The 14,481-nt window shown below is 36.6% G+C and overlaps 1 protein-coding gene across 6 annotated transcripts in view; it reads left to right on the forward strand.

The window, feature by feature from the left end:
* Nucleotides 1-13,923, forward strand: part of l(3)neo38 (lethal (3) neo38) — a 79,441-nt gene extending 65,518 nt beyond the window's left edge. For all 6 annotated transcript variants that reach the window (XM_067758372.1, XM_067758369.1, XM_067758376.1 and 3 more), the window contains 3 exons: nucleotides 3,449-4,317; nucleotides 4,399-4,495; nucleotides 8,111-13,923. In XM_067758372.1, coding sequence (XP_067614473.1) covers nucleotides 3,449-4,317; nucleotides 4,399-4,495; nucleotides 8,111-8,253 — 1,109 coding nt within the window. In that variant the 3' untranslated portion in view covers nucleotides 8,254-13,923. The remainder of the gene's footprint in view (nucleotides 1-3,448; nucleotides 4,318-4,398; nucleotides 4,496-8,110) is intronic.
* The last annotated feature ends 558 nt before the right edge of the window (nucleotides 13,924-14,481 follow it).

Genomic DNA, 14,481 nt, shown 5'->3' on the forward strand with positions numbered 1-14,481 from the left:
GTCAACATTCGCCACAATATGTTCACTCTGATTAAACTTTCAAGAATCTTATATACGATATACTTAAGTTGACAAATTCCAGCGTAATGGAGGCAAATTGTGGAATCGCCCTTTTAGTGGATTGTATAGAAAGCACTCCAATAATTCCAATAGTTTTCAATAAAGTTCTCACCGCTTCTCATGCTCGAAGAAAATTTCATCCATAACTGAGACATTTTCTGTACATCAGTTATAAGAACGCTTTAATTGCTCCTCGAGAATTTTTACCGAGGAATATCCCTTCAATCTAATTTTACATCAGCGGTAGCAGCTGCTAAGGGTGAACGTGTTCCCTAGTACAGATACAAAATTACATTTAGCTAAACCTTCCACACAGAAAAATATGTATGTATATATGCACACATTCAAGGGCCACTCAAATGTCCTTGAAAGGTGGTGGAGAATTCTTTTGCTGGTGCTTGTCTGCTTGTACATCTACAGACATACTTACATTTTTCTAATATAGCTTATACATAAAGAATTATGAGATTTTTGTTGTTGGGGCAGGCTTCACAGAAAATTTTTATATTTTCCTTCCTTTTCATGTTTATCTTTTCCTGTTCTCATTTATGTATATCTTTAATAATGGACTAATTTTAACATTAATCTCCTACCGTATGTTTGACCTCTTGAAAAGGTTTTGTTGCAAGAAATTTTTTTAAATGAATCAATTTACAGCAGCATTTTTACATAAGAGTAGGATGTCAGTCAACAGCAAATTTGCTTAAACCACAGGATTCAGTGTACATCGTTTTAAGTTTTCAAGTTCATATAGCTCGCTCTACTTCTCTACATCTACCACTATCTCGATTTTTATACTCAGCGTGCCTTGCACACAGAGTATATTAACTTTGATTGGATAACGGTTGGTTGTACAGGTATAAAGGAATCGAGATAGATATAGACTTCCATATATCAAAATCATCAACGTCGAAAAAAAAATTGATTGAGCCATGGTCCGTCTGTCCGTTAATACGATAACCTGAGTAAATATACGTCCTATCTACGAAAAATTACAATAAAGATGGCGAAAATGTAAAAACACATCTTACTTCCGTACGCGTTGAAATATAATAGTGAATTTTTTGCCGTTTCTTTTCATATCTGTATATTTTTCATAAAGGTCCCCGTACACACTACAGACAGTAAAGTTAAATGTGCCCCAGTGTCAAATGTACCCCCCCCCCCCCGCTCTCCCCTACACAAATTTTCCCTATAGTAGAAAATAATTCTGGTAAAAATGGACGGGATCGGTTAAAGACCACGGCAACTTAGATATAAAACAAGTTTAAAAGGGTCGCAGACTAGAATAATAAGCTATAACTTAGCAAAAAATAGTTTTGAATCAACTATATTTCACTTATCAAGTTTTGTATTAAGAGGAAATGGGGAGACATTTTTCTTTTAAACGGGTGGTGCCACGTATTATGTAGAAAAGTAATTTATCTGAAATGAAATGTACAATTGAAGCTCACGCTGAGTATATAATGTTCGGTTACACCCGAACTTAGACACCTTTACTTGTTATTCTTTGATTTTTTTTCTTTTAAATTTTTGGCTACCTCTACATCTCCCTCTACCACGTCTAGATAATGAAATGGCCTCCCAGCTGAGTCCGAGAGCCAACCTTGCTCCCGAGTATTTCTGTACGGTTCAGAAAGTATTGCTATATCAAATCCTCATTCAGCCCTTATTTGAGATAAGAATTCTGGAGCCGATTCACAGTGGTTTAAATTGGGTTGAAACAACCTCATGAGGCAATCGCAATGCGTCCCTGTCGCTGTGGGCATCTAAAACTAAGTGCCGATTGTTGTCCCCAATAAAACGCACATTTCTCTTTGTACTTCTGAGTACAGCACCTTTAACAATATCTCTCTTGTTTCGCCTCTCTATTCGGCAGGATAACCATCCTACTTTCATTCTGTGCGCCTTTAGAACAACTTTGGCATCATTCGCTGTAAGGCTTAGAAGTACCGATTTTATTACCCTGTACGTATGTTTTTTATGACAGTTGTAATAGTCCGTTTAATGTCAAATTGCGGATGGAGAGCATATGAAATCTCCTCGTGTGTTTTAATCTCATCGAGATCTTTAAACTGTAATGTGTTTTCGCTGATTCCATTAAAACTGATTCACCCTCTGCATGTACGATTTACGACACCTTGTATATGGAGGCCAAGCACTTAATTTCTATGTGAATGCTATTACGAGCGAGCGGCAAACTACTTTGACCTACCCCCGATCGGCCAGGCCCTCCTGGAGAGCGAAGAAGCTTTCGACCTATAAATGGATTGAGGGACATTTCCTTTTCTTGCTGTTGTTTGTGTTGGTTCATTATTTGTGTGATTAAGTCCAAACATGGTGCCGCTACTTTATTCCAAATGAACGGTCACCTTGAATGATTTCGTCGTTGTCTATGCGAAGGCAGGGAGGCCACGTGAAAGTTGACGCACTCACTCATAAAGACTGCGTTAAGAGCCAGATCAGTGGTATTCGGGATAATCTGTACCGAACCTGCAACACTAGCGTACTGATTACGAACTCAACGTACCCTAAGGCCTGCCAAGGTTTTAACGCGACGGGGACGATTGCGACATTAGCCAGAAAGTTGTTTTGAAGGGGTGTAAAGTCGTGTTCTAAGATTTTCGAGTGTCACACTCGCCAGCACTTAGCAAACATTTCCAAATTGTTAGTTGTAGTATACCTTAATTAAGACCTTACTAGGATCGGTCGTAATGTGTTATCAAAAATAAGTTTTCTTAATATTTCAAGAGTTAACTTTTTCCTTCTTTTTTCTTCCTTCTTGGATGCGTATCCCGCGCCTCGTACTTGCCTCTCCATCTGAGGTAGGTATTCCCTCGGAGCAACCTCGATGTGCGTTGTGGATACTTAAGTTAATGACGGCATTTACTTGTCCTGTTCACAGATTGTATGAGGCTTATTTGAGTACTGCAACTAACCTAACCTTTCACTGCTTGCTGGCAGTGACCCCCTTGGCCTGAGCACAGCCGCCTCTACCTCTACCTCTAGCTCTATCTCCACCCCGCCTCTTACCTTTCTCTCGCAATCTCCCCTTTCCTTCCCTAACCTTCGAAATCCCCTCCCCACACTTTTTGGTCCCCTCTCCTTCCTGCGTATGTAATTTATGTGTCAGAAATTAGAAAATTCCCTTCTTTCGGAGTAAGACTCAACCTAAAAGGCAAAAGCCTCAAAGCGAAGCGAATCAGCTAAGGTTTTACAAGGTCATGAGGTGTAGGAAGTCAACCAAGCGAAATCTCCGGGAGTAACTCAAAGGGACAGCTTCTTGATATGTTAATATGTAAAAAGACTTGAGATCAGATAGCGCCATTTATTCAGCACTGTAGCGTTCAATAAATATTCTAGTGCTTATCCTCTGCTATCCTTTCAGTTCTTAATCAACAAATTTTGCAAAATGTTAACCAATCATGGCAAACATTGGCAAATACTGCCAACACCGTTGATTACTCATCACATTTACTCTCAGCAACACTGCCAATCTCAATACAGCACTTCCTCAAATATTCCGAAACAATAAAAAAGGAATCCTCAGGTATTGTCGGCTCACAAATTAACTCAGGGAATTTAAATTTGGGAAATTTGGATACATCACCATCGGGTTTTAAGAATGACGTCCTTAAAAATGGCACAAACTTAAGTTTAGCACTTGGTGGTGTATCACTTGCACCACCAACTAATCAACAACACCAAACAAATGGCGGCGCTACACATCATAATGGTGGGTTGGTTGGTATGGACCACACTGTACATATGTCCAATATGACAGATGCCACTAATGTACCCTCACTACATCCCGTTGTCAACGGTAATGCACCAAATGCAAATATTAATGGACAAACTAATAATAATGGTCAACAAGCAACCACTACCATTGGTACTGTTACGAATGGTAATGCTGTTACGAGCACAGCACCGACTGGCAACACGACTACCTCAACCGGTGGTACTACTACAACCACTGGTAAAAAGACCAGAAAGAAGAAGCCACCAAAGGAGAAGAAACCACGTCCAAAACCTGGTGAAATACGTGAAATAAAAGCATTGGATGGCTCCACCTTATACTGTTGTCCCGAATGCCAAATGGCTTATCCGGATCGTAGTCTGATTGAACAGCATGTCATCTCTCATGCTGTGGAAAGACGATTTGTTTGCGATATTTGTAATGCGGCTTTGAAACGTAAAGATCATTTGACTCGGCATAAGCTTTCTCATATACCAGATAGACCACATGTGTGCAATGTAAGCATGATTTACTGAGTACAAATTAATGATTTAGAATGATTTCCAATAAATTATATGTTTTCTTGAATATTTTCATAGATTTGCTTGAAATCATTTAAGCGTAAAGAGCAATTAACTTTGCACATTGTCATACATTCTGGTGAGAAGAAGCATGTTTGCATCGAATGCGGCAAAGGTAAGCTAAAACTATACACATTAGGGTGGGTCGATTTGTATGGACGAAAGTTAACCGATATCGCGCCATCGATTTTTCGATAGGATTTCGGCTCAGGAAAAAAAGTTCAACTACGCATACACAAAAGAATAAATTTCGAGCCTGTGAAATTTCATTTTTTTTACTTTTCGACTTTCATTTTTAAGGTATATATATATATACCTTTTTTTTAAAACTGTTATCGCCAACGTTTTTAGCGGACATTTTTGGGTATACATGAAATTTTACAATCAAATGAAAATTTTTAGTAGGCCATGAAAAAAACCTTAAAAATCAAAGTCGAAAAAAAGTAAAAAAATGAAATTTCGCAGGCTCGAAAATTAGTTTTTTGGGTATGCGTAGTTGAACTTTTTTTCCTGAGCCCAAATCCTATCGAAAAATCGATGGCGCGATATCGGTTAATAAATCGACCCACCCTAATACACATACCTCGCGTTCCAGTGTTGCGCGATCCAGACCCCAATAAAAATTTAACATGCAAATGCAATAACAAATTGATTCATATAGATGCCATTGTTGTTGCATTTCCATGTAAAATTTCTATCGGGAACTGGATCACTCTCCATTGAAACGCGGGGATAGTTTTACATTTCAAAATTTTAAAAATATAATAAGAAAAGATTACGGTGCAGTCTGAGAGGATCATTATATTTTTCCTGCCTTATTCTAGTTACACTAAGCACACCAAATATTTCTTCTTCAAACACCTAGCGGTTCATTGCAATGGCATAAACAGAGCAAGACAGATACATACATATATGTAGGTATAAGGACACTCCCCGAAGGCCTTGGTATGACCACATGCAACCTTCTAGGCCATAACGCCCTCGTACCCCTGGATCCATCAGGAGTTCGGGGTCGGCTGTTAATGAAACATGATTCGCCACGGGTAGGTGAGGTTGAAAATTGGGTTGGAGAAGCTATATATTGCGCTGGCAACTCTTGAGAGGGTTGCGCTACACAACCCCTTGAATCAATTTGGTATTTTAGCCGCCTTAGTCGCATACCTACCGCGGGTATATTATAAGCCCCCTAACCCGCTGAGGCCATGTTCGTCCATCCATACACCAACAAGATCACTTATCAAAAAATTGAGCAGTCTTCACCAAATTTGGTATATAGGCTTATCTTGGCCCTGAATATATTGCTGTAAAAACAAAAGAAATCGAAAAATAGCCACGCCCTCTTTTGCGATATCGGACATTTCGAAGAATGGAAAATATCAGATAACTCACCAACAAATACTGATGAAGTAATTAAAATTAGTAAATGAACTTATCTCATGGTTGTTTGATTGGTTGCTGTGTTGCCCGATCGGCGAGACCAGGCTCAAGTAGCACTCTAGGCACCATTTTGATACACACTTTCTCCTGTAACCAATTAATTATAATGCATTGTAACGAATTTAGGGAAATTCATCTTATTTGAAACCTTCTGCTAACGTTCGAATCGCTAAACTGTCGAATAAATAACTCCAATTTTCTGTATTGCAAAATGGACTACTTTGGGAGTAGTACAATTAAACTTCACAATTATACTGCACTTCGCAACTAATAGCGTGTTTAACCTGATTACTGATTGTTCAGCTTGCGGTGCTTTTATACTCTCCGTTGCTTCGTTCGTATACTTCTCCAAAGGTCTAGACGTTTCACCTTCTAGAACTCTTGTATCTCCTGCTTGGTAATTAGTTATATGAGTACATGCATATTTGTAGTTTATAGCCATATGTGTGTATGTGTGAGTAACTACTTCGGCTGATGACTACATCTGTGTGTGAGATAGCTCTTCGTTTCCTTCTACATAAGTGTTGCTAGCTTTAATGTGTACATGTACATAAGAGTGGCTGCTTCATGTTTTTGTTGTTGTGTGATTATTTACTAATAGCTTAGTGATGCTAATATTCGTCACAGTATATTGCATTACTATACAATGAAATTTTCTTACACGAACTATTTGGATAGTTCAATTGGCCTGCTCATGTGATTTATGGAGAAATTTGATACCTCTCTTAGATCCTGCAGCACTACATCGCCCAGTGTTCGGTACTTGATATTTGGCAGGGCTGGACACTCGTTGACCGCTTCCTTACAACCCTCTTGAATGCAACTAATGCACCTGTCGAAGGTAATCTCAATCTTTCTGCGTCCACCACATAGCCAGTGCCCTGTAATTGTGGCGGTCATTCAAAATATTTCTTTCCTAAACAATTTCAGTTAATCCTTTTTTTTTTGATTGTAGTCAGGTCATAAAGGCATGCAAGGTAACGAAAAGGCCGTTAAGTTGGCAGAGTAGGATGTAGCACTCGTTGAATCGACGGTAAACGTCACAATCCGTCTGGGGGGAAACAAAAGGAGGCAGGAGTTGCATATGATCTATCAAGCAGGAAAGGCGTAGGTGCTTAAAGTTAGGCTTCGTCGGTACCAGCAGATGTAGGAAATGCGAGCAGCAGGCAGAAACGGTTGAGTACGTTATGTGTTCGTGTCCTGCGCTTGCCAGGTCAAAGCTCCAGCTATAAGGCGTGCAAAAGTTGCCAGATCTCGAGGCGGCAATTAAGCTAAAACATAAGTCCTTGCTCCTGATTCCTGGTCATCAAACAAATTCTGGTAGTACTATGGACACATTCAGTCTATGTGAGGTTTTAATTAACCGCCCAGTAAAAGCACGCTTTATAGGATATTGTTCCAGAGCCGTTAAGCTCTGCAGCTTTATTAGTAGTTTAGTTTCGAACGGTTCAGAGAGTTCCTTCTCCAATCTGATTGCACTGATGGTTTGCTCAACGTCATTTTGTACAGCGGTATAAGTTTTGCGGAGAAACCAGCTTCACACCTTTCTTGCTGTCGAAGGTGGCTTTTAAAATCGACGAAGAGGTTATGTGTGTTCATTATTTTTTCGCGAGGTTTTTCCAAGATTTGGCGAATAGTAAAAATCTGTTCGATGGTAGATTTACCAGTTCTGTAACCCCACTAATAGGGTCCAATCATCCAACTCGCGTACAATATACTTGACAGGACCTGATATGCGATATTAAAAAGACTGATTCCGCGATAGCTGACGCAGTTTTCAGGATCTCCCTTCCTGTGAACTGGACAAAGAATACTTATATAGATTCCAAATCTCAGGCACTCATGCACTCGTCCGACTATATTTTGTGGGGAATCTGATGTATGAGCCCTACGAACTCCTCTCCACCGTATTTGAATAGCTCCGCAAGCGATCCTTCAACGCCCGCGGCATTACTATTTTTAAATCTGGCTACTTCATAATCGGATGGGAGGACATCAATTCCATCATCATCGATTGGGGAATCGGGATCATCATCCCTGTGCGGTACATCGCTATCTGCATTTAGGAGAGCAGAAAAGCGGTTTCTCCATAATCTAAGTACTCTCTGGACATCGGCTATAAAGTCGCCATTTTCGGTCCTACCTGAGTTTGCCCCGGTCTTAAAACCTTCCGTCTGTCGCCGAGGACTTTTTCTCTAGAATTTTCGGTTTTTTTCACTTTTTTCCGATCAATTTTTATGAAAAAGTGGCAGCACATCAAATTTCTCGAATACATTTTTGCCTTTCATTACAGGATTCTACCGCAAAGATCATCTACGCAAGCATACACGCTCGCATATTGCACGACGCGTCAAATCTGAAGTTTCAGCGCAGAATGTCAATGGCACCAATGGCACTGGAAACTCAATGCAGAATAATACGATACAAGGCTCCTGAGGTTCGTACAAGGACTTTTGGTAAATAAACAAAGAAACTTTGCTTCATAAAGCTGCAGCATATTGAGGGCAACAACTTGTAGGCGCGCATGCGTGGTACATACGAACGATGTGTGTGTGGATTGCAAGTGGTTGAAAGCAATTTGTTCGCAGTTCGAAGTTTCTCTGAGTATTTATCAAATGTCCTGCTGAGCGGCAAGAAGATTTGATATAGTAGAAGCAAAAAGTTATGGAATTAATGCGTTGGGTATTTGTTTTTTCACTGAATTAAAAAAAACTGAAATGTGGCGCTTTGATTCGATAATTTTTTTGTTTATTTTTTTTTTTTTTGCAAATTAAGATGAGAAAATAAAATGGGTGTGTGAATGATGAAAATGTGAACGATATTAAAGAATGTAAATCGCACAAGGCTAAAAGAAGATGAAACGTGACACTTTGCAGTTTAACGCAAAATATGAAAATAAAAAAAATTTAGTAATAACTGAAACCGTTTAATAGCAATTTCGATGTACAAAATATTTATTGTATTTTAAACAAACAAACAAAAAAAAATAAAAATTTAAATAAGAAATATGTATGATGTTAAAAAGACAACAGAGAAAATTAATGAAAAAATTTAATGAAACTATTTATGCCGTTTATGAACATAAATACATACATACCTAATAGAAAATAAAAAAAAAAAAAAACCAAAAAAGCAACTCATTAAAACAGAACGCGCAAACCCATTAGATACATACAAACATATTTAGTGTTGTATTTAGGTGAGTTTGTGAGAATTTCATAAAATTTTACGCGCATTTACACATACATACAAACAAATATATGAATAAAAAATATAGACGTAAGTAAACAAAACAAAAAAATAATTATAAAAATAAAAAACGAAAATAATTTTAATAAATTTAGTAAACATTTTTATTCGAATTATTTTCTGAGGATCTGTGATCTTTTTTCTGGCTATAAATAAAAATACATTAAACAAGATAACTGATTAGAATGAGTAAAATAGAACTGAAAAAAAATCTTCATAAATATGCAAGTGAAAATATGAAGGAGAGAAAGATTAAAAACAGCTGACGTCGTATGAAAAAAACAAATAGTTAGGCATAACGAAAAAAAAAAATTTAATCAAACCAGAAAAAAATTATATATTAAAAATGAAAAAAACTTAAGCAAACGCTTTTTGCTTTTATTTGTTGTAAACTTGTAAAAAATAAACAGTTAATGTGCAATTTTATTGATGAAAATTTACGTTACTTTTAATTAATTTATACATTTTAAATTTTGTTGCCTCTTTTGTTTTTGTTTTGTTAATTTAGTTTAATGCAATATTTAAAATAATTTAAAAAATAATAAATAAATAAATTTGACAAAGTGCAAGAATAATGTTTCTTAAAAACACAACTACGCCACATTAGGGTGAGGCGAAATACAATTTGTGACTGCTAAAAACAGAAAATTGATATTTTTAGTACAGTAACTGGTACAATGGCATGCAAACTTAGAAAATTACTAAAAAAAAATTACAAATAATTCGTATCTACTATATCGACTGCGATAGTTCGAAAACGCGTTATTTCAGTATATTTTTCAAAAACACCCTCACTCAAAATTTGTTTTAAAAACATCCTATCTCAGAAGTTGGTTGTAGAACACCCTACTAAATAAAAATAGAGAGAAGTTGGTCGCATATGCAAACGACATCGTAATCGGTACTTCAGCTCCATTCTCCTCGGCTTTAAGTGAAACATAGTGTAACACATCATCGGAAATTCTTAATTATTTTACATTTTCGCTGAACTGTCGAATAAATAACTCAAATATTCAGTATAGCAAAATATTCTTTATTTACACTACTGTAGTAGTACTTACCAATTAGATTACACGCGTACTTCACTTACAACTTTTAAAATCAAACTGACTCATCATCACTTGGACCGCGCTGCTTTTATACTCTCAGTTTGCCTCGCCTATTTCTCGCACGGTGTAGATGTTTCGCGAACATCTAAAACACTTGCTTATTTATTTTTCGTTTCTGCATCTCATATCCGCTTATTTTTTCTCGTTTCTGTCTTCTATGTACAAGTGTGTGTATGCTGGAGTAATACGCACTGTTTAAAGCGGAGTCATTGGTGCGGTAAACCAAAAACCCATATTCGCCACAATAGGTTTTAAAAGGCCTAGATAGCCTTCGACTCGTGTCAAAGAACCGTCAGTAGAAACTGGGGTCTAAAACCCAAGCTTGTAATATGGCTTTATACGGATGTCATCAGGCCTGTACTTACATATGGAGCTATAGCATGGTGGCCGGCTATTTCCAAACAGTACAATATTAAAAATATGAATATTAAATATATAAATATGTACTAAGGCCGTGTCCAACTAGTGCACTAAATGTGCGACTAAACCATCTACCTCCGGACCTTTACATATGAGAAAATGCAGCTTGTGCGGCAGCAAGACTTCGTGAGTCGGACTGATGAAAGCCGAGGCAGTATGGCCACAGTATTATTCCCAGAAGGCTTTCCGGTTTCCGATTAATACACGACTTCATTAGTTTTGACAGTTGCGATTACCTTATGGAGGGGTCTGGAGGGGGGGACTGGGTGCAAAGGAAGTCTGGGAGCGGCCTTCTTCTGTGAACATCTTAGGATGTCGCTCGCAGTCCTTCTTTCCAACTCTGCTAGTATCTTCAAAACGGAAGGTCTAAGTATGTGACGTATTTGATCATTTCGGAGGACTCGGTAAGGCCGTCCGCAGCTGTAAGAGATCGCTTTAAGCCACAACTAGTTTCGCAAGCATTACTCTTGTATGGGTACCTGGTTACAGGAACATAGAGGGCAACGAGAAGGCAGACGAACTTACAAAGGCAATAGCAAAGCTAAAAGTTACAAAAGCGGCCGAGATGCATGAATATGCATTGCGGATTCAATGTGTAAGCGGTATCCTACTTGTACTCCTCGCACTCCTGCAAGATATCCAAGCAAACCTGTCCGAATTCCAAAAGCAGGATCAAAGATCATTGCCATAATCACTTGCCGCTTGGTTTGTGTGCTGAGAGAATGCGGATATTCTTAAACAACAGGGATGCGGCGAGGAAGGCACCAAAGAAACAGTCGCGCCCTTCACACAGGTATGTGCCCCCGTCCTAGCACTATCTTGGTTTCCTACTATGCGCTGTTATATTCTGCCCGCACTTGAAGAAGTAAAAGATATCAGCAGGGTCATTGTCCGCACCAAGTGGTCTGAACGGAGCAGGAGAATGCGCATCAAAAAGGCGCCACGGTATCCGCTCGGCACAGCAACTTACCAAACAACACCCTACTCTGAATATATTTTATAAACGTCATTTGCAATTTATTGACGCTCAGACAGCTCGTTTTTGAAACAATTTCTGAGATAATTTTTGTTTACGCCGTGTTAAAAAAAGACACTGTTTAAACAAGTTTTGAAATAGGGCGTTTTTCAAACGTTATCTGAGATAGGACGATTACGAAACGATAGCCGAATTAGGGAGACATTCCATTCAGAAGTCCGTATAATAAATGAATTCCATAAAGGAAGGACTTTGTTTGTGGAACCTAAACGAAGCTTAAAATTGATCTCTTACTTAATTGGCGTTTAACCGTTTAAGCGGTTATGACCGTCCAACAAGGGGCACCAGTCGCTTCTTCTCTCTGCCAACTGGCGCCAGTTGGTCACACCAAGGTAGTTTAAATCGTTTTCCACCTGGTCCTTCCAGCGGAGTGGGCGCCGCACTCTTCCTCTGCTTCCATAGGCGGGTTCCCATAGAAACACTTTCTTAGCCGGAGCGTCATCTTTCATTCGCATTACATGGCCTAGCCAGCGCAGCCGCTGCGTTTTAATACGGTGGACTATGTTGATGTGTACGTAAAGCTCGTACAGCTCATCGTTAAATCTTCTTCGGTACTCGCCATCGCCAATGCGTAGACGTCCATAATCTTCCGAAGAACTTTTCTCTTGAACACTCCCAGAGCCGCTTTATCTGATGTTGTCATGATCCATGCTTCTGCAGGACGGGTGCGATAAGTGGCTTGTAGAGTATGATTTTCGTTTGCAGAGAGAGGACTTTACTTTTCAATTGCCTACATAGTCCAAAGTAGCATTTATTGGCAAGATCAATTGATCTCTATTCTTAACATATATGACGGAGGTTTCTGTCAAAGTCAAAGTCCGTGACCAAAAGTTCAATTCACTGATAAAGCCAGTATCCCAACTGAAAATTTTTCATAACAAAGTACAAACATCACCTAATAGATGGGATCAAAAGAAAAGTCTTTTATTTCGCTCCAGCCCAGAAGCCATACAAGCGGCATACATATGTATGTATGTATATAAAACTTAAATACATACACACATTTGTATTCATGTAAATTTTTAAAAAATATACATATGTAAGTGACAAAATTTAATTTAAGTAAACACTTAAATAGAGTTTATATTTGTATATAGTATTACTTAAACTACACTGTGCTGCTAAAATATGGGAACGCGTTTTACTTACAAACACACACATATGTATGTATTTACATCATACATACCTGTGATGTAGTAATGCATAAACAAAATATAGGTAAGTACTTGAAAAGTAATTTCAATTTCGAACTACAAAAACAAAAATCTTAATCTAATAAGAAAGCATTTACTTAGAGTTAGAATATTTATTTAAGATCTACAATACATCATATATTCTTATATATATATGTATGTACAAATTATTTATTTTTAATTAAATACGTGTGCTTCTTACTTAAAACATTACATTTAAAGCTTGTAATGCGCTAAACACATTCCAACAATTTTTTTCGCAGTCTTTGCAGTTTACAGTGTACCGAAATGAATTTTCTTTCAGAAATTTTCATGTGCTTTTGTTTTTGTTGCTTCCATAGGTTAACTTTTTGATTTTTGTTATAAATGATTTTTCGCAATAATAATACCAAAAGTAATATTGGATACCGATCAATCTGTATGGTTTGACTAAATAAAAGATATAAATATTACTCACTGAGAAGACTTGTTAAAAACTAACTCTCTTAAGCAAGTGTATCTTGTTCCTAATATGACTTCAACCTATCTAAGTTTCATTTCTGCAATAAATTTGCGTTTTTGTTACAACTACCCGGAAACTTTTGAAATGCATTTGATCACACCTGAAATATGTTGAATTTTTCCTAAATTCTGTTTGCCTATATCGACGGCTGAGGGGAGCGTCCTATAATGTAATTTCTTTCAAAACAATGGAATAACTCTCTCAAAACTTCGATTAAAAATGTGTTGATAAAGATCTTTGAAAAACCCAAAAATTTAACTAACAAATATAAAAAATAACAAATGAAGGTAATAAAAAATAAATAAATAAACAAACCGGTAAAGAAAATTAATAACATCATGTATAAATTAAAAGGCTTCACAGATGAATAAAACTTATTTTTTGTTTATATTCATTTATAATTTATTTGGTCGATATTTCGACTTCAATCTGGAGTCATCATCAGGGAAAAAATTTCCAAAAAAAAATTACAAGAAATCCAATTTTAAAAATTGTTAGTCATAAAAAAATGGACAAACTAAACACAACAGTAAAAATAAAATACATAAACAGTTAGAAAATAAAACCAATAAAGCAATAAACTTTAAAATAAAAAAATAGCACAAGAATAAAAAACAGCACACTAAAATACAGTAAAAAACGAATAAACAATAAAAGCATTGAATGAAAACATAAAACAAAAGCCAATAAAAAAATTTAATGGAGTCAACAAAAAAAATATAAATATAAAACAATAAAAAAATAAAAAATATAAAACAATAAAAGGATTAAAAATAAAATAAAATATAAAAAATAATCCCAATTAAAAGACAACGATGTGTTGCTAAAGATCTAAAAACGAAAAATGGAAAAGGAACCGAAAATAATAATAAAATAAATAAACAAAGAAGGATAAAAAAGTGATAAATAAACAGAAAAAATAAAATAACATTAGCAAGTGGCATTGAAAACCAATAAAGAAAATGAATGAAAACATGTAAAAATTAAAAAAAAAGCTAAGTTATAAGAAATAAAATTAAGAAAAAGAGGAAAGATCAATAAACTTAAAAACGCGAATAAAAATATAATAAATAAACTGTTAAAAAATAAAACTTAAAGAGAAGTAATAAACTTAAAAAAAAAAAATAATGAACAATAAAAACACTAAATGAAAAC

This window comes from Eurosta solidaginis, chromosome 1 (assembly GCF_040869045.1).
Source record: "Eurosta solidaginis isolate ZX-2024a chromosome 1, ASM4086904v1, whole genome shotgun sequence".
Classification (NCBI taxonomy): domain Eukaryota; kingdom Metazoa; phylum Arthropoda; class Insecta; order Diptera; family Tephritidae; genus Eurosta; species Eurosta solidaginis.